A 22,962-nucleotide genomic window follows, 5' to 3' on the forward strand; every position below is an offset into this window, starting at 1 on the left:
GTGTGGCCCCAGCCTCTCTGCTCCAGGAGCCTTCAGAAGAACAACATTCTCTCATCAGAGTCCAGACACAGACAACACTTCGCTTTTCACAATTTATTAACAAAATGGTAAAATAAATAAATACAAATTGATCAAATGCTCCTAATATTAAGGTCTTCCCATGTCCCTACAGTATTCCTAAACACTCCCCAGAGGTAATGTCCACCGGACCAGTCACAATGTCAGGCCAACAGAAGACACAAACGAACACATTCCTTTCAAAAGATCATGAAAAAAATACAAACAATTATACAAATATTCATACTGTGTAATTAACAATTTACACATTAGTCAGCACACCACGGTGAACTTCTCTTTATTCGTTTCGCTACAATGCATCTCACCCAACGGAAGATGGAAAAAAAGATCTGTTTTTGCCCCCCGACCCCAAGAGGAACCGGAGACGAGAGGAGCCGAGCGACGAGGAGCAGAGAACTGGGGGAGCGGGTTCTAAAGGTTCAGGGGCCGGTTCTAAGGCTGGGGAGGGGACTCAAGTCAGGTGTGAGTCTGTAGTGATGAAGAGTCGAGTTCTAAGGGTTAAGATGGTTCTAAGGCTGAGGAGAGTTCCAAGGATGAGGATTGTTCTAAGGGTTAGGAGGGTCTGAGGGTAAGGAGGAGGGTCTAAGGGTAGGGCAGAGGGTCTAAGGTGAAGGAGGAGGGTCTAAGGGGAAGGAGGAGGGGCTTAGGGTAAAGAGGAGGGTCTAAGGGTGAGGATAAGGGATATGTCATGTTTAACAATACTAGAAGGCCACAATCATGACTTGGATTATTTCAACTAATAAATGGTGACTTTACAAGATGCTCCAGGAACACGGACTGGGCTCAGGAAGTGGTGTTGAACAATGTCTGTATGCATAAAGATTTGAACTCCCTCTATTCCACGAGCAGTGAGCGCTAGGACCAGGGCTAGCTGCTCTGCGGCGGCTGATATGTAGCGCATACATAGAGGCCTCAACAACCCTGCAGAACTCTTTGGATATATCAGATTCACATCTTGTCTCACTTGTTTCTAGAACTACTTCTGATCTCACTGTGGAATATAGAATTAGCAAAGCCAATGAGTGAAGCTAGGTCCATTCAGACTGGGTGGAATGTAGCGACACTGCTGCGTTAGGGAAGTTAAATTGAGACTGTTGTCACACTACGATGTCCGACCGTTCATCCTCTTGACAACTTTACAAAACTTTAGAAACAAAGATAAAGCATAATGTATTTTCAACCGCTTCGACAAATGTATAAAAACTTGCATAAGAAGGCATGCGTTCAATCGGACTGAGAATACAGCTGACCTGGTTGGGTTCAAACGCCATCTGCTTATTACAAATGGTTGGCTAACCCAGGGGTACGCTAACCCAGGGGTACGCTAACCGCAGTGTTGGGGGGGGCTCTCTGGACTCGTATACAGAGGCAGAATAGAGAAGACATATCTATATATATCTATATATAGATATATACACCTATACATACATACACACATGTATATACACAGAGCCGAATCGGAGACTGTAATACTGGGCAAAGGAAAAGTGCTGCAGTCAGTGAGCGACTCAGAGGACTGGTGACGATAACCAATCAGATGGATGTAAGGCAACAACACTGAGCGGTCGGACTGGTCCAGTGGACTGGTGACGGGGAGGAGCCTAGCCAGGGGGCGTGGTCACAGTGTTTTATCTGCCGTGTGAGGAAGGCACTCCGGGTACCTACTGAGGGAGGAGCAGAGGGGGGAATGTGGTCCAATCTGGCAACCTCCACACCCTGAACATTTGATCCATCTGCCATATTTAGGAATTACTCAGACATCCAAACCCAGGCTGGATAAAAGAAACGTAATGGAATTGATAATGTGCTAACTTCCAGGTAGAATTTCATTGGGGAACGTACTCGTCTTTACAGTGCCAGCAGTGGAGCCCAGAGCAGGAGCAGCAGATATCAAGGCCAGGCTAGTCGAACACTGAGCGCTGCGGTGACATGATATGAAGAACGGGGAGCTGATCAAACAGCCGATAAAAAAATGGAATTTCTTCTATAGAAAATTAACGTAAATTAAACAAAAAATAACCTCATCAAAGTCATGTATGTGGGGGGGGGGGAATACCTTGAGGGTGGAAAAAAGTACATTTGTTTTATGAAACTTAATTTCCCAGAGTGCATTGCATCGCAAGGCACCATCAGTAGAGCGGGAGACTAGTCACAAATCCTACAACCAGTATATACTAGTAATACAACCAGTAGACACCAGTGGTACCAGTAGATGTGATCCGCTCTGCTCACTGATTCTGCCTCCATGATGTCAGTGCTTCTTCGACCACACAGAGATGATCAAGGGGGGGGGGGGGTCTAAATCAACCTAATGATCCTCAGACACGTGTTGGGTGGGGGGGGGGGGGGGAATTCCCTTCTAGAAAAATATTGGCAATGTGTGTGTGTGGCGGCTGGGGTCACATGACAAAGGGAGGGGCTTACGGCAGCTCCTCAATGTACAAAAGGCTCTCAGCACTGGGTGGAATATGCAGCAAGCTTGTGCTTTAATCTCCAGACGATATGATATATCTATAGACATAGTCATCTCCATATCTATAGACATAGATATATCTATATCTATGTATGGGGAGTGATCTCTGGGTTCTCAGACAGTAGACTCCTCTTCCCATAATGCACGAGCTCCTCTCAGTCAGCCCGTCAGCCAATCCCTGCTGGATTTAGATGCATTGGATTTTGGCAGTTGAGAATTTAACAAAAAGGTATGCGAGGACAAAGTTCTCCGCTTGTAAAGAGGATTCCTTCGTAATAACCACGCCGGTCCATCAGGCTCCGGAACAAAAGCACTTATTCTGAAAACTAGGAAGACCTGAATACGTTTTCCTTTAAAAAGAAACACAGCCCAGAAATAGTTTTGTGTTGTCATTGCAATATTGCAATTTCACATTTAGTGCTCACAGTTGACACTTGACTCACAAATGAAACTCAATCACTACACTGGACCAACATCACTGAAAACAACTTGTAGGCTAACACTCACATGGACACACACCATCCTCAACCACCCGGCCTCTAGGACCCAGTCCTCAGCAACACAGGCTCTAGGGATCAGGACCTAGGCCTCTAGGACCCGGCCTTGGGGCCCGCCTCGAGGGATCAGGACCCAGCCTCTAGGGATCAGGGCAGAGGCCTCTAGGATACCAGGACCTAGTGGCTGATGTGTTGGGTGGTGGGGAGTCGGTCACATTATTCAGGAGACGGTTGGTTGATGCAGGGTGGTTGGGGCAGAACTAATACTGCTGCTTCAGACCACCGGAGCTCCTCTCTGGCTCCAGGTGTCAGGGTCCAGACCAGATACCACCGACCCTGGTTGGACCCCCATTCCATGGAGCCGTGCCCTGCTGAACCCGGTCTGTCAGAGCAGGCACAGACTGGTGTGGTGAGAGAGTCCATCTCCTCCTCTAATTGGCATGACGACCTCGTCTACCTTCCCAGAGCCCTTTCGTGGGGCTGTATATCTACCATTGACACAGTCTGACAATACGATGCAAACAAACAACATTTATACAGATTGGCAACTTCAGGGCACCCTAAGGTGCAAGCAGAAAGTCTTCTTTTATATATGTCGGGGAACCCGTTACTTCTTAGTGTCCAGAGTACAGAGTGGGTCCAGGAGGGGGGGGCGGCGCGACGCTGAGGTTTTGCTGTTGTTGCCGTCGGTCGCCTCTACCTCTGGCGCCGCCTCTGAGGCCCCGCAGGCCCCCGAGGTGCCCTCCGCCCTGGGGGCCGCGCCGGCCCCGTGAGCGGCGGACTCGGCCGTACCGTTGGTGGTGGCAGCCGCCTCCGAGCCGCCCGGCCCCGCCTTGGTCTCTACAGCGGGCCCCCCGGGCCCCTGGGGGTCGTCCTCCTCAGGGCGCGCCCCGCTGGTCTCTACGTGTATCTGAGGGATGGGGTCCCGGACCTCCTCCTGCTCCGCTGGTCGGGCCACAGCAGAGGGCCGCGGGGCTGCGACCGCAGCCTCCCCCGACTCCACCGCCACCGCCGGGGGCTCTGCGGGGGGGACACTGGCCTCCGTTTCTACAGGAGGTTGGACCTCCGTGGCGGGGACCTGTGTGGCGGGGACCTCCGCGACGGGGACAAGCCTTGTAGTGACCTCTGCCACAAAGACCAGCGCGGTGGGGACCTGCGCGGTGGGGATGGCCTGCTTGACGGGGGCGACCTGCGCGAGGGGGACAACCTGCGCGACAGGGACCTGCGCGACAGGGACCTGCACGACGGGGACCTGCGCGACGGGGACCTGCGCGACGGGGACCTGCGAGTTGGGGAACTGCGCTGTTGGGACTTGCACAGTGAGGACCTGCGCGGTAGGGACCTGCGCGGTAGGGGGCTGCGCGGTAGGGGGCTGCGCGGTAGGCGGCTGCGCGGTGGGGGGCTGCGCGGTAGGCAGCTGCGCGTTGGGCAACTGCGCGCTGGGCAACTGCGCGCTGGGCAACTGCGCGCTGGGCAACTGCGCGGTATGCAGAAGCGTGCTGGACACCTGCACGGTGGGCAGCGCGCTGCACACCTGCACGCTGGGCACCAGCGCGGTGGGCACCTGCACGCTGGGCACCAGCGCGGTGGGCACCTGCACGCTGGGCACCAGCGCGGTGGGCACCTGCATGCTGGGCACCAGCGCGGTGGGCACCTGCACGCTTGGCACCAGCGCGGTGGGGACCTGCACGGTGGGCACCAGCGCGGTGGGGACCTGCACGGTGGGCACCAGCGCGGTGGGGACCTGCGCGGTGGGGACCAGCACTGCGGGGACCTGCACCGTGGGGACAATGGGCTCCGTCTCCAAAAGAGCCTTGTTGTAGTTGAAGGCCTGGATGAGACGGACCAGATGTTTGACCTTCTCCAGGGCCTGGCTCATCTCCTTCTGACGGGCCAGCATGTTGTTTTTGTTTTCCATGTATTTCTAATGACGGAAGGAAAGAAACTTTGAATAAATTCAATAAAACAATGACTGTGGTTAACTGTTAGTTACAAGGTGACTACTAGTTTAAGGTACTACGACTAGTGTCTGTAAGCTAGCATAATGTAGGTTGCTGCATTATTTACAGGGTGACTACTAGTTAAGTTGGTTACTGTTATGGAGTTGTTGAGCTGTTTGACTCGCTGCTCCAGTTGTTCTCGCTCCATCTTTAGCTCAGAACTCCACTTCATCAGCTTCTGTTTCTCTTCCTCTTTAGCTGCAACACATCGTAACCATGACAACCACATCATGTGACCATTAGTTAGTGACAACATATTACCGGGACTACGACAACGTAATCTTGGGTTGCGATAACTATGACAACCGCTGCAGCGAAACACACATTACGGTAACTATGACAACCAAATCATCTTGAGCTCCTGTGTAGCACACATTCCTTTAACTATGACAACCACACCATCTGGAGCTGCGGTGCAGCGGGGGATAGATCACCTTCTTTGTAGGCGATGTAGGAGTGAACGATGGCCAGGGTGCCAGGCCATGGGATGGCCTCTTCTTTCTTTAAGATCTGCAAGGGAAGGTTTTTGTCGTCATGGTGACTGTGAGAGGGAGGTCACCACCCAGAAGAGACAGCAGGAAGGACAGGAAAATGGACTGGATGGATTATGGGATGTCTTATATTTAACAGAATGACATGTGAACATCGAGTGAACCTTACAAAGCAATGAACAGTCCTACAGTGAGCTGCCCTGTTCTCAGCCAGAGGGGTGCTAGGAGCTGCGGCCCGCTGCAGTTACCTGATCTTGACATTTGGGACAGATCCACATGCCTTTAGGAATGGTTTTCAGCGGGGGGTCCAGGCAGTCCAGGTGGTAAACACGCGAACACGTGTCGCACATGAGCAACTGCCCACTGCGCCTGCACACAGTGCAGAAGTCCTCATGGACGTCTCCCTGTGGAACAATCGCACCCATCAGTTCCCCTCGCTACGTCAGAGGGGGCGTAACTGCCGGCGCTGTGGGCGAAGTTACCGACGCTGTGGGCGGAGCCGCCGACGCTGTGGGCAGAGCCCCTCACACTGGGCAGGACCAGCAGGTACTCTGGGCGGAGCCACCCGACACCGTGGGCGGAGCCACCCGACACCGTGGGCGGGGCAAAGCTACACTGTGGGCGGAGCCACGCTACACTGTGGGCGGAGCCACCCTACACTGGGTTTGGTGATCCAACAATGTGGGAGGAGCCATACCACAGTGAGCGTGTCAGTCCCCGTCTTTGGACACAGCCACACGACATAGTGGGCGGGGAAAAGGAGGTTCTATGCTGGCCTAGCTTTCAGGTTAATTTGGTTACACATTGAGACACTAACGGACCTGGGACACATTCTGACTGTTCACTTTGTAAGGTGGAACCAAACTGTAAATCAACTGATGAGAGATGGCTGCTGATGGAGACGACAGATCGAATGGATGTGGTGCGTGGGGAAACTGGGGTGCAGAGGGGTTACCGGCCAATAGGCTCCGTGTGCTAAATGATAGACAGGGTTACCGGCCAATAGGCTCCATGTTCTAAATGATAGACAGGGTTACCGGCCAATAGGTTCCATGTTCTAAATGATAGACAGGGTTACTGGCCAATAGGCTCCGTGTTCTAAATGATAGACAGGGTTACTGGCCAATAGGGCTCTGTGTGCTAAATGATAGACAGGGTTACTGGCCAATAGGGCTCCATGTGCTAAATGATACAGGGTTATTGGCCAATAGGAAGTATGATGGGTTTGAAACCCTCTGATTGGTTAAGATTAGGAGGGGAAAGGGAATCTGTGGCCCGGACTGAGGCCGTCTCCCCCCCCAGCGGTTACTTACATCCCCGGAGGCGGGGCTAGGCAGGGGGAGGGTGTGGGCTGGGGGGGCGGGGGAGGGCTGGTCGGGGGCCGTGATGGAGGGGGGAGTCGGGGTGAGGCTGCACAGCTCCGGCACGTTGGTGTGTTTGGGTGGGCGACCTGGGTGAGATGAGACGACACAGACGCAAAAACAAAGAACAAAAGAAAGATGGAGTAGGGGTGAAGCGAGACAGCGTCCGGGGGACGTACCTTGGAAAGGGAGTCTTCGTTGGCTAGCAGGAGAGAGGGGAGCGGTATAGAGCCATGTTAGTCACACACACACACACACACACCAGCCCTGGTTAGCCACATGGACCAGCTCTGGGTTAGCTACATGGACCAGCTCTGGGTTAGCTACATGGACCAGCTCTGGGTTAGCTACATGGACCAGCTCTGGGTTAGCTACATGGACCAGCTCTGGGTTAGCTACATGGACCAGCTCTGGGTTAGCTACATGGACCAGCTCTGGGTTAGCTACATGGACCAGCTCTGGGTTAGCTACATAGACTAGATCTGGGTTAGCAATAGCATAGTTCTGGGTCATGAACATGGACCAGCTCTGGGTTAGATACATAGACTAGCTATGGGCTAGCTATATAGACACTAGCTATAGGTCAGCTATGGAGACCAGTTCCACACTAGCATTAGACCTGGACAGTCTGGTGGGCGCTCTGAGACACTGGAGCATTTTGCCTGTGAAATGAGAATCTGGCTCCTAGCAAGCAGCAAAAGAGCATATAGCTTATTGTAAACCGAGCTGAACACGAACACCACTCCACTAGACACACAACTAAGAGCCCCGGAAACACCAATATGATATTCATTGCCAATTACAGATACTCAAATGCTAATATCAGCCTTTTATCCATATTCCTATGCTAATACAGACAAACACCGATACTTCTATGCAATGATAGACGGATATCGAAATATTACAATATTATAGAAAAATACTGATATTCCTACACTACTATTGACCATTACCGATATTCCTTCGCTACAATGGACCATTACTGATATTCTTATGCCAGGGCGAGGTTCAGAAACATAACTGGACACCAAATGACCCCAGTAGTGGAAGACTGGTGGACTGTACCACATATTTAGGGCTCCACAGTAGCAGTCAAGCTTGTAAGAATAACCCCAAGAGCTCAGTCCCATAGGAAACAACGTTTGATTTAAAGGACAAAGAATCCCGTTCTCAGGGTCGACCCACAAGCCAAGTTGATATTAACAGTGTTTCAAAACAGACTTCTCACAAACATCGGAAAATACTTCCGTTTTAAGTCGTTAGGATTTTTCACATGAATAGTTAAAAAATAGAACAATCATGCACAGAAAAGGTCTGTTTACAGTCGTCATACTTGCCCAATGATCCATCGGTATGTTGCCAAGACTATCTAGAGAAGTATTTCCTACAAGCTTTTAGAAGTAGTTTTAACTTACAATTTGCAGAACTAGGTTAATCTCTTCCAAAATCGAGCACTGCTTATACTGAACAAGTCTAGCACATGGATACAAGTAGTTATAGTTCTATTAGATCTAGTACTTCTGTACTTTTAGTTCCATTAGATCTAGTACTTCTGTACTTTTAGTTCTAGTCGGTAGTAAGTAACCCAGTACCGACCTCTTTTCCTGGTCCCTTGATGAAGAGGGCTGTTGAGATAGCTCACTGCACTTCTTTTCCTCTGCATGGGAAAAACAACAAGATGAACAAAAGCTCACAGTAGAAAGGAGATCACTGCAAGATGAACGTCAAGAGTAGACCGCCCATAGAACCTCTGCATAGCGGACCGACAGAGAACGCAAATCACAACACTGAGGGGAACCATCCCATTTTATTGACAGAAGGGAGTCGAGGTTCAGACCACCATGTTGTGGTCAACACCCTATGAAGCAGTCCTCTTATACTAGCGCAGTGGTTCTCTAACTGTCTCTACTAGTGTACCCCCTCTAGGATATTCCTTCAGCCGAGTACCCCCTTCACAATAAAATGTATATAAATAATGGATGTGCATTCTATTTGCCAGTGGAAACATGACCATTAAAATCGGTGCAAATACTCACAATTCTGTGAGAAACATGGGCCTCTCTTCTTTTTTGAAAGAAGTACCCCTGCAGTACTCTAAAGTACCCTTAGGGGTAGGCTTACCCATATTTCAGAACCACTGTATGAGAACAGCCCTTTAATGACCCCTAAAGATGTAGTGACACCGCCCCTTTAAGACCCCTAAAGACGAAGTGACACCGCCCCTTTTAGACCCCTGAAGACGGAGAGTGACACTGCCCCTTTAAGACCTCTACAGACGGAGAGTGACACTGCCCCTTTAAGACCCCTACAGACGGAGATCCCCAGCCCAGCGGTCGGTTCTGTACCTCGGGTTCGAACACAGCGCCGCTGTACACCGGGTTGGCTGTGGTTCTGCGTTTCCTCTCCTGCCGCCGGCTCTGTATCTCTGAGAGGAAACATGAGTGAGTAGGGGAGGACCAATGCGAAGGCCCTGGGGACCAAGCAGAAGGCGGAGCGGACACCTACCCTCCAGGTGGTCGTAGGTCACCAGCCCCAGAGACACCATGAAGGCCAGTTTCTGAAGGAAACAAAAGGAGATGTAGATTGTAGACAACGTTGTACAGCTCCAGGAGCAGCCGGTCTACAGGTGATCTGTTAGGGTGAGCACCTCGAGCCAGCCACCTCATAATGTACACTGTTGGTCCTTACTATCCATCCATCCATCCAACTATCTAACTATCCTATCCTGTGTCTTCCACTGCTGCTGAGCTGTAACACAGGGGATGAATAAGGTTTTATCTATATCGATTCAGCTTTCTGAGACGCTGATTCTGATCCGTCTGCAGAACACCACCAAAAGCTGCAGAAGACCTTTCTGGAAGTGGATGTGATGAACAATCCTCCTCAAATAGCCATTCATAAACTAACTAACCGAAGAATGGAGCAGGAAACAACGAGCTGGCCGTCAGTTACAGACAGCAACAGTAACAGTGTTAGCATTACACGCTTTACCCTGTGAGAGTTCTGCTCAGTCCAGGTGTGGGGACTAGGAAGCTAACAGTGCTAATGTACCTGTGGAGGCTCGGGGCTCATAGTGCTAATGTACGTGTGGAGCCTAGGTGCCAACAGTGCTAATGTACCTGTGAAGGCTAGGGGCTCATAGTGCTAATGTACCTGTGGAGGCTAGGCGCTAAAATTGCTAATGTACCTGTGGAGGCTAGGCGCTAACAGTGCTAATGTACCTGTGGAGGCTGGGGGCTAACAGTGCTAATGTACCTGTGGAGGCTGGGGGCTAACAGTGCTAATGTACCTGTGGAGGCTGGGGGCTAACAGTGCTAATGTACCTGTGGAGGCTGGGGGCTAACAGTGCTAATGTACCTGTGGAGGCTGGGGGCTAACAGTGCTAATGTACCTGTGGAGGCTGGGGGCTAACAGTGCTAATGTACCTGTGGAGGCTGGGGGCTAACAGTGCTAATGTACCTGTGGAGGCTGGGGGCTAACAGTGCTAATGTACCTGTGGAGGCTGGGGGCTAACAGTGCTAATGTACCTGTGGATTATCCTCCCTCTTTTGTCGGGGAGGCGGGGTTACAGAGGGGGTGGAGACTACAGTCTTGAGCTCTCGTCCTCCCACCAACTTCACCATCTGAAGAAAGAAGGAGAGAAGGAGAGTGGGTGGGAGGGAGGGAGGGAGGGGGTGTAAATACGAGAGCCCAGACCAACAGCATCATGCTTTGTGTCCTCAGTCCTCTTCCCTACCTTGGCCGCGTCCAGGCTGCTGATTGGTTGTGTGGAGCTGGGAGGGGGCGGCGCCGGACTCCCGATTGGCTGTGTGGCGCCGTGGGGGGCGGTGTTTAGCCGGGCGCTGGTGGTGATGACGATGCCCGTCAGGGTGGTGGGTGGGGTCTGGCCATTGAGGATGCGCAGCTGGTGGATGGGGGTGACGGAGGAGGGCCCGATCTTGGCGGCCACCATCACAGGCCTCTGGTGCAGCGCGGGCGCCGCCATCATGGGGGGCGGGGCTGGGGCGATGGCCACGTTGGTGACCGGGACGGACTTGGGGCGGACCTGAACCGGACCACACACAGGGGTCAGAGACTGCACTGGTCCTACTGGGCTCGGTCTATATACAGGCCACTGGGAACACTGAGATAGGTCTATATACACAGGTCACTGGTAACACTGGGCTGGCTCAATATGCAGGTCACTGGGCTGGTCCAACTGGGCTGGGTCAATATACAGGTCCCTGGTAACACTTGGCTGGTCCCACTTGGCTAGGTCTATATACACAGGTCACTGGTCCCACTGGGCTAGTTTCATCTACCACTGGCTTCACCCAGTGGTAACTGGACTGAGATTAGCCTTGCTACTTGGCTGGCAATCAGTATGGGCGGATATGGCAGTTCATCTCAATGATTAAACATGTCAGACTATCGGTGAATACAAGACGGATTATTATTGAATGTGAAAACTTCAAGAGGCTTCAAGCAGCAACATAAACAACAGTTAAGATGCAGGCAACACACACACACACACACACACGCGCGCGCACACGCACACGCAGTCAACAATGGGAGCAGGGAATGAGGAGTAGGAGCAGGGGAGGAGGAGCAGGGGGTGAGGGGTAGGGGAGGAGGAGCAGGGGGTGAGGGGTAGGGGAGGAGGAGCAGGGGGTGAGGGGTAAGGGTGAGTGGTAGGCAGGGAATAGCAGAATTAAAAACATTAGCAGCAACAAAGGAAGCAGACTCAGTGTCTGAGTGCCAGGGTGCAGGCAGCGGTGTTCACTGCCCTCTGCTGGAGAACGCCTGCCTCACAGTGGGGGGCGGGGCACAGAGACTGGTGAGACTGGGTGGGTTTGGGGCGGGTCTTACAGTGACGCACCTGTGGCTGTAAAGAGGGCCGAGGCGTCAGTCTAGGAGGAGGGACAAACTGAGGAACTTTGATTGGCTGGGCTGAGGAGTTGGCGGTAGCCTGCACCTAAGACAAACCACAGCAGCACATGTGGACGGCGGGCAGCACTGCAGTTACGTCACACATGTGGACGGCTGGCAGCACTGCGAGTTACGTCACACATGTGGGCTATGAGACGGCTCCACACAGGATGAGCAGAAATACAGGATGTTAATGGTGATCTCTGGTATGGTCACAGTAACACCCCTACTGTGAGTGTATCGGTACACAAATACCCAGGAACCATACCAGGCCTCTTCTGACTGGGTTCTACAGAACTACGGTATTAGGGTTCGGCTTTAGAGACATTTAAGTGCCCTTGAGTCGTAAACAGTTGAGAACCGTCAACCTAGATGGGATCATGTGTTCGCAGCTCGCGACGTTTACCTCGGTAAGATGGTCACCAATCACAGCCAATACAAAAGGACTTCATAGTACAGTTGGCCAACCAATCAACTAACTAACCTGCCATAGTAGGGTTAGCTTACCAATCAACTAACTAACCTACCATAGTAGGGTGAGCTAACCAATCAACTAACCAACCAACCATAGTAAGCTAGCTAACCAATCAACAAACTAACCAATCATAGTAGGGTTGGTTAACCTATCAACTAACTAACCAACCATAGTAGGGTTGGCTAACCAATCAACTAACTAACCTAACATAGTAGGTTTAGCTAACCAATCAAATAATTAACCTGCCATAGTAGGGTTATCAGGGATACAGTAAAAGCTGATCTTAACAAATTCGCTAACTATATTAAAGTAGGCAGTAGAGGAGGTTCTAAACCAACCAACTAACTATTTTAAAGTAGGCAGTAGAGGAGGTTCTGAACTAACCAACTAACTCTATTAAAGTAGGCAGTAGAGGAGTTTCTGAACTAGCCAACTAACTATATTAAAGTAGGCAGTAGAGGAGGTTCTGAACTAACCAAATTAAAGTACGCAGTAGAGTAGGTTCTGAACTAACCAACTAACTATATTAAAGTAGGCAGTAGAGGGGGTTCTGAGCTAACCAACCAACTATATTACTGTTGAAAGTAGGGGAGGTTCTGAACTAACCAACCAACTATATTACTGTTGAAATCAGAGGAGGTTCTGAACTAGCCAACCAACTACATTACTGTTGAAAGTAGAGGATGTTCAGAACTAGCTGACTATAGTAGTTAGTAGCAGGCCCACAGAACCCAGAAGGTATCCGGACCTTCCCTTTCTCTTAATAGTTGTCCCCCATTAAGTTAACAGAGTTAGGGCTAGGGTAGGCCACGACGAGGCAGTAAGGGTCAAACCCCCGCTGCAGCCTGAAGGTAGAGCGGCGATAGGGGAAAGAACCAAACACACAGGAGGCTGCAGTAGGGCGCAGTAAAACGCTTCACAGCAGATCATCATCTGTAGGTTAGCCGCGGCATAGGCTGTTATATCAAGCCAACTAGCCAGAGAGATAATTAGCTCAATAAGTATCTGGCCACCTAGATAACCAGCTAGCTAACTTACTGACTAACTAGCTAGGTAAATAAAGTAAGGTGCAAACGACAGGACAGGCTGTTCGTAACCTACCAACTAGCCAACCCTAAGAACATTCCTTCAGGAGGACTTACCACGAGGCGCACCGGCTCAGAGATCTGATTGGTCGGTTTGCCGGTGACCTGGAGGTTTATTGGGGCATTCATGGAGTCCGATTTGCTGATGGCTGTGGTTACCATAGCAACGGCAGGGGTACGTTGTGGCAGGACTGCGGCCGGTAGGGTGGGTGTGGCTGCAGCTTTAAGGACCAGAGGTATCGTCTTCGTGAGGACCGGGGTGACGGTCAGAGTCTTTAGAGAAACACACACACAGTTAGTGTTTAACTGAGGACCAGGGTGACGGTCAGAGTCTGTAGAGAAACACACACACAGTTAGAGTCTATCTGAGGACCAGGGTGACGGTCAGAGTCTTTAGAGAAACACACACAGTTAGTGTCTATCTGAGGACCAGGGTGGCAGTCAGAGTCTGTAGAGAAACACACAGTGGCTTAGTGTGGACCGGGGTGACAAGAGTCTAAAGAAATACACACACAGTTAATCCCTTAGTGAGGACCGGGTTGATGGGCAGTCTGTAGATAACAACACACAGTTAATGTTTTAGTGAGGACCAGGGTGACAGGAGTCTAAAGAAACAAACACACAGTTAATGTCTTAGTGAGGACCAGGGTGACAGGAGTCAAACATAGTTAATGTCTTAGTGAGGACCGGGTTGATGGTCAGAGTTTGCAGAAAAACACACCCACAGTTATTGTCTTAGTGAGGACCGGGGTACCAAGAGTCTGTAAAGAAACACACACAGTTAGTGTCTTAGTGAGGACTGGGGTTACAAGAGTCTGTACAGAAACACACAGTTAGTGTCTTAGTGGGGACCAGGGTGATGGTCAGAGTCTGTAAAGAAAAACAGTTAATGTCTTAGTGAGGACTGGGGCGAGAGTCAAAGTCTGTAAAGAAACACACAGTTAGTGTCTTACTGAGGACCAGGGTGACAGTCAGAGTCTGTTGAAAAACACACACAGTTAGTGCCTTACTGGAGACCGGGGTGATGGCACATTAGGGATGTTACGTTGCGTGTGTGTATGTGTCTGAATGTGTACACGAGTGTGGATGAGTGGATGTAAAGAGTGGATGAATATGAGTGGTTGTGTGAACAGAGTGTGTGCATGAGTGTGTGAGGCCAGACTACGGAGTGCGTATGAGTGAGGTGAGTAAAGAGTGTGTGTGTGTATGAGTGTGTGAATACAGAGTGTGTGTGTGTGCGTTTGTGCATGCATGAGTGTGTGTGCGCAGAGTGTGTTGACAGTGTGTGAATACTGATTGTATGAGTGTGTGTGTAAATGTACAGTGTGTGTGCGGGTGTGTGTGTCTCTCTAAGTGGGTGACCTGCTGCAGTTGTCCAGTGGGCAGGCCAGGCTGAACGGGGGGACTCACTAGAAGGCCAGCCTGTTTGTTGTCACCCCCCATTGGCTGGCTTCCCAGCTTGTGGTCGCCCCCTCCTGGTGGGCCGTGGACTGGCAGCTTGCTCTCCGGGTCCTGCTTCACCAGAATCTCCTTCCTCAGCTGCTCCACCACCTTTTTCTGCAGAAGACAACAGAAACCAGAGTTTGGGTTACTGCATGTCCCCCGTGCTGCGTGGTGCATCCCACCCCCACCTAAGAGGTGGCTACTCAGCCATTAGACGTTGAAAGGGATAAAACCCAGTGGATGATGAGGTTCTGTTGCTGGTCGTGTGCTGGTCTACAGACCAGGGATGCTGGTCATGTGCTGTTCTACAGACCAGGGACGCTGGTCATGTGCTGGTCTAAAGACCAGGGAGGCTGGTCTCACCTGTTTTTCACTGAGCGCTGTGATTTTGGCTTGGAGTTCATGGAGCTGTTTCTTCAGATCAGCATTCTGAAATTAAACCACAATGTGAAAGCAAGGTCAACGCTAGGATATTCCAAGGTCATTTTTCCCACCAAGCTCCCCAAATATAAACATTGCTGGTATGAAAGTACCTAACCAATATAGAGTATGAAGCCAAGCAAAAACAAGACAGACGGACAGAAAGGCAGAGCCTCCACAAGAATACAACGGTATTCAACAGAATGTGTGCATTTCAGACAAACACGAATGCCAAGTGGCCCTCATGGTTGCACATTAATTAAAAAACCTTTGGGCTGGGTTAGGATTAACTAATAAAGTGAGGTCATATAACAGATGGAGAGCAAGCACAAAGCGAGACGTGAGAAGAGGGGCAGGGGATCACCTACCTCTGTGTCCTGCTTCATCTGAGCCACCAGTTTCTGAGGAGGGAACGGAAATGTTTAGTATGTGGCGCCCCCCAGTGGACAAAGCAGGCAATGCCACAGGCCCACTGGACCTGTAGCAGCATAAACAACCTCGTCTCCTTATATTAATACACTTCCAACGCCGTTCATATGATCAGTGAAGCCTATTGTCTTTTACAGCAACAAGGAAATAAAACAATAATTATTTCAGGAGCACAAATACTGATCAATTACATTCAGGGCGTTTAGCAGATGCTTTTATCCAAAGCGACTTACAATAAGTTCATTTGTCAGAAGAAAGAAACCATATACCGCTGTTGGTACAGTAAGGATGTTCATAGAAGCAAGTGCCAAGCACTAACAATCACTAGGTTAACCTTTTCCCCATACACGCAGATATTGCTCGGATACGATGCTACACTACAAGTACTGTTTTTAAGTGCAAGGACGTACGATTTACAATAGGTGCGTAAGAGGGGTGTCGGCGTGGGGTGACATATCCAGATTTAAAAGGTGTATAATAGTGAAGATGGTGCTGAGGGGGAAGAGAGGACATTTCAGCGTCTGAGTGCTGGAAGCATTGCAGAGAGACAAGTTGCAGCTTGTAGCTGAATTCTTTCAGAAGAGCGCTACACACACTCTGGTGCAGCTCGAGCATGAAAGTATCTCTCAGCCTCTTGTCTAATTAAAAGCTAATGAATAGTTTGTTAAAAGTTACAGTAAAAAGATAAGTGTAGTGATTTGGAAACATTTCCCAAAGTGATGACACTGAAGACCTCCGTGCCTAACATGGTCAACAGCTCCCCCTGGGGTTCAGAAGATTGGCAACAACGTCAACATGTATTAGTCGAGCAGGGACTGGAACCCGTTCTGGAGTTCCCAGATGGTAGTGGTAACACCATATTCACGAATATATGTACTGTTATGGCAACTAGGTAAGTTAGGAGCTGATCTCAAAGATAGAGTTACTGCTATGCGTGTCTTTATATACTGCTATATGTACCCAATATACAGACCGTAGCATGTTAGTCAGACTTGGTTACCCAATGCTTTCAGCTTATTGACCGATACATACATCTCTTTAGGGTTAGAGACGTTTTTTACTTTACCCCAGTGCAGTGGCCACTCTACCGTACCCCAGTGCAGTAGCCAGTCTACCCCACCCCAGTAGCCACTCTACCGTAACCCAGGGCAGTAGCCATTCTACACTACCCCAGGGCTGTAGCCAGTCTACCCTACCCCAGGGCAGTACCCAGTCTACCGTACCCCAGTATGCAAGAAATACCCATAAATAATAAATCGTACATAAAACTGACCTTAGATTGGAACTCATTTAGCAGACTGTTTATTATGGTTTCATTCTATGATTATTATTACTTTCCACTAATTCCCCATTTCCAGGGTCGGTTAGAACCAGTATTTTGGACATCTCATATGCGTTAGCCCCACCACCGCTGATAAACTGCAGCGTGTCCCTGCTGTAGACCTGGAGGGACACACTTCAACAGAGAGTATAAGGTTCTATCCATTGAACTGTTGTAATGTTACGTATCCAGTTGAATTGCATTCTAGTTAGGCTATGGTTTAGGGCGGGGTACTTTGTAATGAGCTCATGGTGTGAGATATTGACAGAGCGCCGGCTCTGTAGAGAGGAGTGTTTCTGCCTGTCTCCTGGGCAGGTCAACACTGCTAGGTAATGATGAACAATGTACATTCCAATCCAAAACTGAAAAAAATAACAAAGTAGTGCATGCTTATTCAGAATAGGAAAATCCAGGCTGGCACCTCTGAAACAAAAGACGACACTCAGAATGGAGCTTACAGCTGCAGTCGTAGCGGTCAAGAGGTGACACTGAGGAGAACCACACTTTGACAGGATAGATCCATCTTTTCTGGAGCCAAAAAATCAACAGTGCTGAGGTCCATCAACTCCCAAACCACACGCTTCCAACATTTGGAGCAAACCGGACCTCTTTAGTAAAGAGACCACTGACGAATAACAATGGAGATCTGTTAGCCCAAGAAAATACCAAGCAAATGAAGCCGCGAGAAGTCGTAGGGCGGACAGCTTCTAAAGCTGGAGGAGAGGAAATTTTCTGGAAGCCAGACAGAATAGCCAAAACTCCCTTGGAATCTGCAATCTCTGCTAATGATCCAGAAATCCAACAAGACATCCCATTGAACATCAGTGAAACCCCACACACAAGATCCACCATTCCTCCTCATGGTGGAGGCTGCAGGCTTCAACTACAGACAACACTCTGAGGAAGGACCTTCAGACCTGCGAGTGAAAGGTTGAGAAGGCCATTCAAGTCTTTAAAGCCACACTACGCGTTCATGTCCTGAACACCTGGTTAAAGTCCTTTCATATTCAAGTTAGACCCATCAGTGCTAGAAGATGGCATCATGTTTCAACAGAAGCAGTCCTGTACTTCCTGGACGTGCTGCTGGATAATGACTTCTGAGAGCAGGTGATCGCCAGTTGGAGCAGCGACGCCTGAAGAGGCCAAACAGGGACAACTCAACCTTCACGTATCCACACTATTGTTACAATATATCCAGGAACTAAGCTTGTGAAAATAGTTATCATACCCATAAATAACTATTCCAGACCCAATTCCGTTGTCCTTGTGTACCACTGCATCAACCACAAGACACTTATGGAAGCTTAACCAATTGACTTGCACATAACACAGCACGTATCTTTTTACTTTCACAAAGTTATATCAAATTAATAGTTATATTTCATAACTTGGCCACCATGTATGCAACCATTAACTGTCAAATTTGACAAAGTTTGGAAACTATTAAAAGCTAAACAAATATTTAGCTTTTAATAAATAAATTCAATTGTTTGGGTCGGATCAGTACCTTGCATCGGCACCTGGCATTCTTATGTGGGCGCGGTGAAACCAAAAGAGACTTAAAACTTGGACTAGTGACCAGAGGATTAAGACTTGACTTGGACCAGTGACCAGAGGATTAAGACATGACCTAGACTAGTGACCAGAGGATTAAAACATGACTTTGACTAGTGACCAGAGGATTAAGGCTCGAGTTTGACTAATGACCAGAGGATTAAGACATGACCTGGACCAGTGACCAGAGTCTGTAGACCTGGACTAGTGACCAGAGGATTAAGAATTGACTTAGACCAGTGACCAGAGTCTTTAGTCTTGACTTGGACTGTGTGGTTGTCCTCGAGATGCACTTGATGGATTTCTGAAATTTGCAACTGCATTTGTGGATTTATATCGATGTGATGGCAACATAGTGACAAACAGTGCTCCGACTGCATCCATGGTGGTAAAATACTCCATAGCCCTCAGAGTATGGCTCTCTGATATGGAACTGATTCTTCATCTCAGTGATGTTTACTTGCACTGCGGTATGTTGTTATAGAGTGCGTTTGCCAACACAATGGTGTGCAGTTTCGTCAATAGTTTAGTTTTGGACAGCAACTTTCACAGAAGAGTGATGGCCTACTTTTAGTTATCGACCAGGGAAACAACCTCGAAAACGAACGTCTCCAAACTATTGCTGCATGAGGAGCATGACGGTCAGGATACCAGTGCCCCTCGTGAGATCACAGCCTACCTGATGGACCTGGATCTCCACCTTCAGAGCCTCCTGTAAGATCTGGAGCTCCATCATGGGTCCACTCAGTCTCACAGCTGGGTCAGGGCAAAGTTCAGCCTACACACACACACACACACACACACACACACACACACACACACACACACACACACACACACACACACACACACACACACACACACACACACACACACACACACACACACACACACACACACACACACACGGATGCTTTACTTTTAAAAGTGCAGAATACATTCTAAACAATATTCGAGGGATGACAGCAGGGTACTTCTACGAAGTGGTCATGATTGGGGTTATCCTCCCAGCTTCGCTGTATCTCAGCCTCTGTTCTAATGGATAAAGTCCAGCCCACAAGGGCAGAGTAAGGTATCAGGAGCTGTGGATCATCTGGGAATTAATCGGGAAAAGGGAGAAGGTCCTCGTCTTCCCTGGTGTTTCTACATGACCCTACTGCTGGGACCTCCTCTTCCTCAGAAGAGGATAGAAGGTTTAGCAGGGAGCCAACCCATACTGGATTCTAGAAGGCCGATATTAGGACATCAGCTGTCATTTGAATGACATATTGTGGTGCCCTGGAGTGGAGCAGCCCCTTGATTGGCCACAGTAGAGGATGTATTTGTACGCAATTACGTTTGTAAATCGACACCATTTCTAAATTCTTCATATCGCAAACGTATACGCCGATACCGATATATCTGTGATTGGCCGATATCTGCCAATAAAATCAGCCAACCGATATATGGGTCGGGCTCTAATCTACTATAGTTGGAATTATTTTGGTATATTGCAATCCCATTACACTTTGATTGAAAATCGTACCTTACCACCCGCTCCTGTTGGAAGACCATCCAATTGAAGCATCAAAGAAGCGCTGAGGAGAGGAGACGAGGTATTAGGAGAGATGTTAGGAGACGAGAGAGGATGGAGCTGAACCAGAGGTGGTGTGGCGCTGGACTCACCACGTGTTCAGGGGAAGGGCTCTCCTCTCTCAGAGAGGAACTCCTCTGGCTATTAGCACCACTTACCAGTTTGCTTTCAACTGGGTGCCACTGCAGCACTGCTGGCCTGTTGGAAACAACAGAAACATCCTCTCTTTAGATCACTAGTGGAGACCAGAGGACTGTTTCTTGGTAATTTAAATATAATAATATAATGTTCGGTGCTTTATCATTAAACAACAATTTCTCTTGGTATAAAATTATTTAAAAAACATTTGATTGTAGAAATCAAAACATTGTACTTGGCCTGGTGTATACGGAATACAATTCAGTTAACGTCCTACAGTTCATCTTAGTATAATACATATTTTTTCGTTGTAACATAATCTCATGTCTTAGAATTATAATATGGAGCAAGGAGTATAACAGCAACTCAGCCTGCTTGAAAACTCCTAGTTTCCAGGCAACACACACGCACACACCAAGGAGTAACACACACACACCAACACCAAGGAGTAACACACACATACACACCAAGGAGCAACAAACACACACACACACACAACCACCGAGTAGCACACACACACACACACACACACACACACACCCACCAAGGAGCCACAGACACAAACCAAGGAGCAACACACACACACACACACACACACACACACACACACCAAGTAGCAACAAACACACACACACACACACCAAGGAGCAACAACATACACACCAAGTAGCACTAGAAACACAACACACGGAGCGAAGAACAGCAGAAGGCAACGGAAACTCGAGGCTCCATCTAACAGGTGATTAAAGTGATGAGTCTCTCACTACCAGCCTCACAACAGAGCCGCGGTGGCTCACAGGTTCTACAGCGGGACTGTTTACACTAGAAATTAGGACCAGGTCCCTGTGTGTCTCCTCGGTCCCATTCCCCCATAAGAGGACCTGTTAATGGACCCCTAGTTATCTCAATAACTTAAAAAAAAAAGACACAGACGGAGACACGGATCGGAGCAAAATGGAGGTTTTTGGAGAAAACCAGTCCGAAAGTGATACTGATGTGAAGGACCGACCTGGAGATGTTTTATAACCTCCATTACATCTCACTATGGCCCTCAGCTCAACAACTGAACACTTACTGGGGGTTTAACACCGTGAGACCCTGCTGTCAGGATTACTGGACATTTCACACCTCCTTAAAATGCATTTTGGTGTTTTAAACTGCGGGTTTATCCTTCCTCCACAAAGCTGCACCTCCCGATCCTCCCGGAGGAGAACAAGTGCCGCTACGCTAGCAAGTAGCTAGCTAGCCTCGCCGGCTATCAGTAGCGGAGTAGCCAGAGGAGTGGAAGTGAATGGGTATATTAGCCGAAATAGCTACTGCTATGAGCCACAACGATAACCCATCCGATATCATAACTTATGCTCCGGAACTCAACAACCGTGGACTTGAAAATTAACACAAACATTAAAACAATGTCCCGTCGACGCGTGTTAACGTCTAAACGAGGGGTTTGTGGTGCTGGGGTGACAGTTGGAGTGGCGGCGGTAGAAGTTGAGCGTCGGCCGCTCCGCGCTACGGCGGCGCTCCGCCAATAGGAGGGCGCCTCAACTCTCTCCATGTCCTCACACGCAGCACCGCACACACACACACACACACACACACACACACACACGTTCACACACGCACGCACGCACACACATTCACTCACACACACACTCACACCGTTCAGACAGAGTGGGGCGAAAAGAGCGAAAATGAAAGTTATGCGATAAAAAGAAAAGCAGCCCAGCGTGCACTACTTCCTCTCCTCTGGACTCACAGAGCAGCGGCGGTCCTCTTCTCCTCCTCTCACAATTAATTAAATAATTATTAAAAACAACCCAATAACCACTCCGCCGCGTCCGCAGCGTGGCCTCAGCGCCGACAGAGGCTCCCCGGGTCTCTGGGGGAGAGAGGAGAGCAGATCCGGACGGGTTTCGAACTAGTTTAAATAGAACGGGTCCAAAAAAGAGGAGAAACTGAGGTACAAAACAAGAACTCTTCTTCAGTCTCATTCACCACGGCCTGAGCACTCACAGCGATCACTGCGCCGGAGAGGAGGGAGAAGAAGAGGGGGGGTGCACAAACTAGTTCAAACGCGGAGCTGGTGAACACTTTTCAGTGCGAAACTGTTTCGATTTGTTGATTTATCTACGGTTAAAGTCATTCAATAGAGCGGATCGAGCGATGCACGTGAAAAGAAAATGTGTTGGAAAAGAGAACTATTTTTCTTATCGATGTGGCGAATTTATTTCACTTTGCCTAAGGAACAGCGGTGATGCGGCTCCATTGCCTAGGGAGAAAGGCCCGGATGTGAACTCGGTGAAACTCACTTTTATACCTTTTTATACTTCATATCGCACTTGTTTTGGCTTATCTCTTATTTACATTTGTATTTTTATCTTATATTTAAAGGTGTATGTTTTCCAATTTGACGTCGCTATATTTCCTTTGTCTGATTTTTAAACTGCGTTGGAAATGTACGCCTACTACATGTTTATGTTGTGGGCCAATAAAGCTCTTTCGATTTGAAGAGAGGGAGAGAGGGGCCCTCACTAAGATCAACACTCATCCACACGGGATGCTTTATTCAGGAGGAAAGATATCGTGTGTCTGCTCTCAAGATAGATAGTAGTAAACAAAAAATAAAATAACTAAAAAGTAAACGAAATATAATTAGAATAATCTAAATATTAATATAGGGATGCAAATCAAAGATCAAAAGATGGGAAGGAAG

At 49.0% G+C, this 22,962-nt stretch overlaps 1 protein-coding gene across 12 annotated transcripts; it reads right to left on the reverse strand.

Moving 5' to 3' along the window:
• Positions 1–78: 78 nt before the first annotated feature.
• On the reverse strand, positions 79–22,542 carry phf21ab (PHD finger protein 21Ab). 12 transcript variants are annotated; one of them, XM_030365444.1, is made up of 20 exons: positions 22,006–22,540; positions 20,267–20,306; positions 20,061–20,112; positions 19,215–19,313; positions 15,600–15,632; positions 15,175–15,240; positions 14,731–14,925; positions 13,426–13,641; positions 11,759–11,854; positions 10,637–10,945; positions 10,428–10,523; positions 9,406–9,457; positions 9,246–9,325; positions 8,497–8,557; positions 6,853–6,989; positions 5,788–5,943; positions 5,483–5,558; positions 5,143–5,246; positions 4,301–4,972; positions 79–4,270 (listed from the first exon to the last, which is right to left on the reverse strand). In XM_030365444.1, the coding sequence occupies exons 1-20, from the start codon at positions 22,238–22,240 to the stop codon at positions 3,656–3,658; spliced, it is 3,390 nt and encodes a 1,129-aa protein (XP_030221304.1). In that variant the 5' UTR covers positions 22,241–22,540; the 3' UTR covers positions 79–3,655. The 12 variants fall into 12 exon arrangements, with proteins under 12 accessions (XP_030221304.1, XP_030221303.1, XP_030221306.1 ...); XM_030365443.1 differs by having other exon boundaries at positions 79–4,972; XM_030365446.1 differs by having other exon boundaries at positions 79–4,972; positions 14,779–14,925; positions 22,006–22,536.
• Positions 22,543–22,962: the final 420 nt, after the last annotated feature.

Source organism: Gadus morhua, chromosome 9 (assembly GCF_902167405.1).
Source record: "Gadus morhua chromosome 9, gadMor3.0, whole genome shotgun sequence".
NCBI classification, from domain to species: domain Eukaryota; kingdom Metazoa; phylum Chordata; class Actinopteri; order Gadiformes; family Gadidae; genus Gadus; species Gadus morhua.

What these genes read in the sequence shown, in the direction of transcription:
- phf21ab (XM_030365443.1), bottom strand. Translation starts at nt 22,240, where the DNA reads ATGAGACTGAAGAAGAGTTCTTGTTTTGTACCTCAGTTTCTCCTCTTT. An exon ending in TGGAGATCCAGGTCCATCAG is followed by an intron (nt 15,633 to 19,214) that starts GTAGGCTGTGAT and finishes TTCCCTCCTCAG; the next exon opens with AAACTGGTGGCTCAGATGAA. An exon ending in GCGCTGTGTTCGAACCCGAG is followed by an intron (nt 8,558 to 9,245) that starts GTACAGAACCGA and finishes TTTCCCATGCAG; the next exon opens with AGGAAAAGAAGTGCAGTGAG.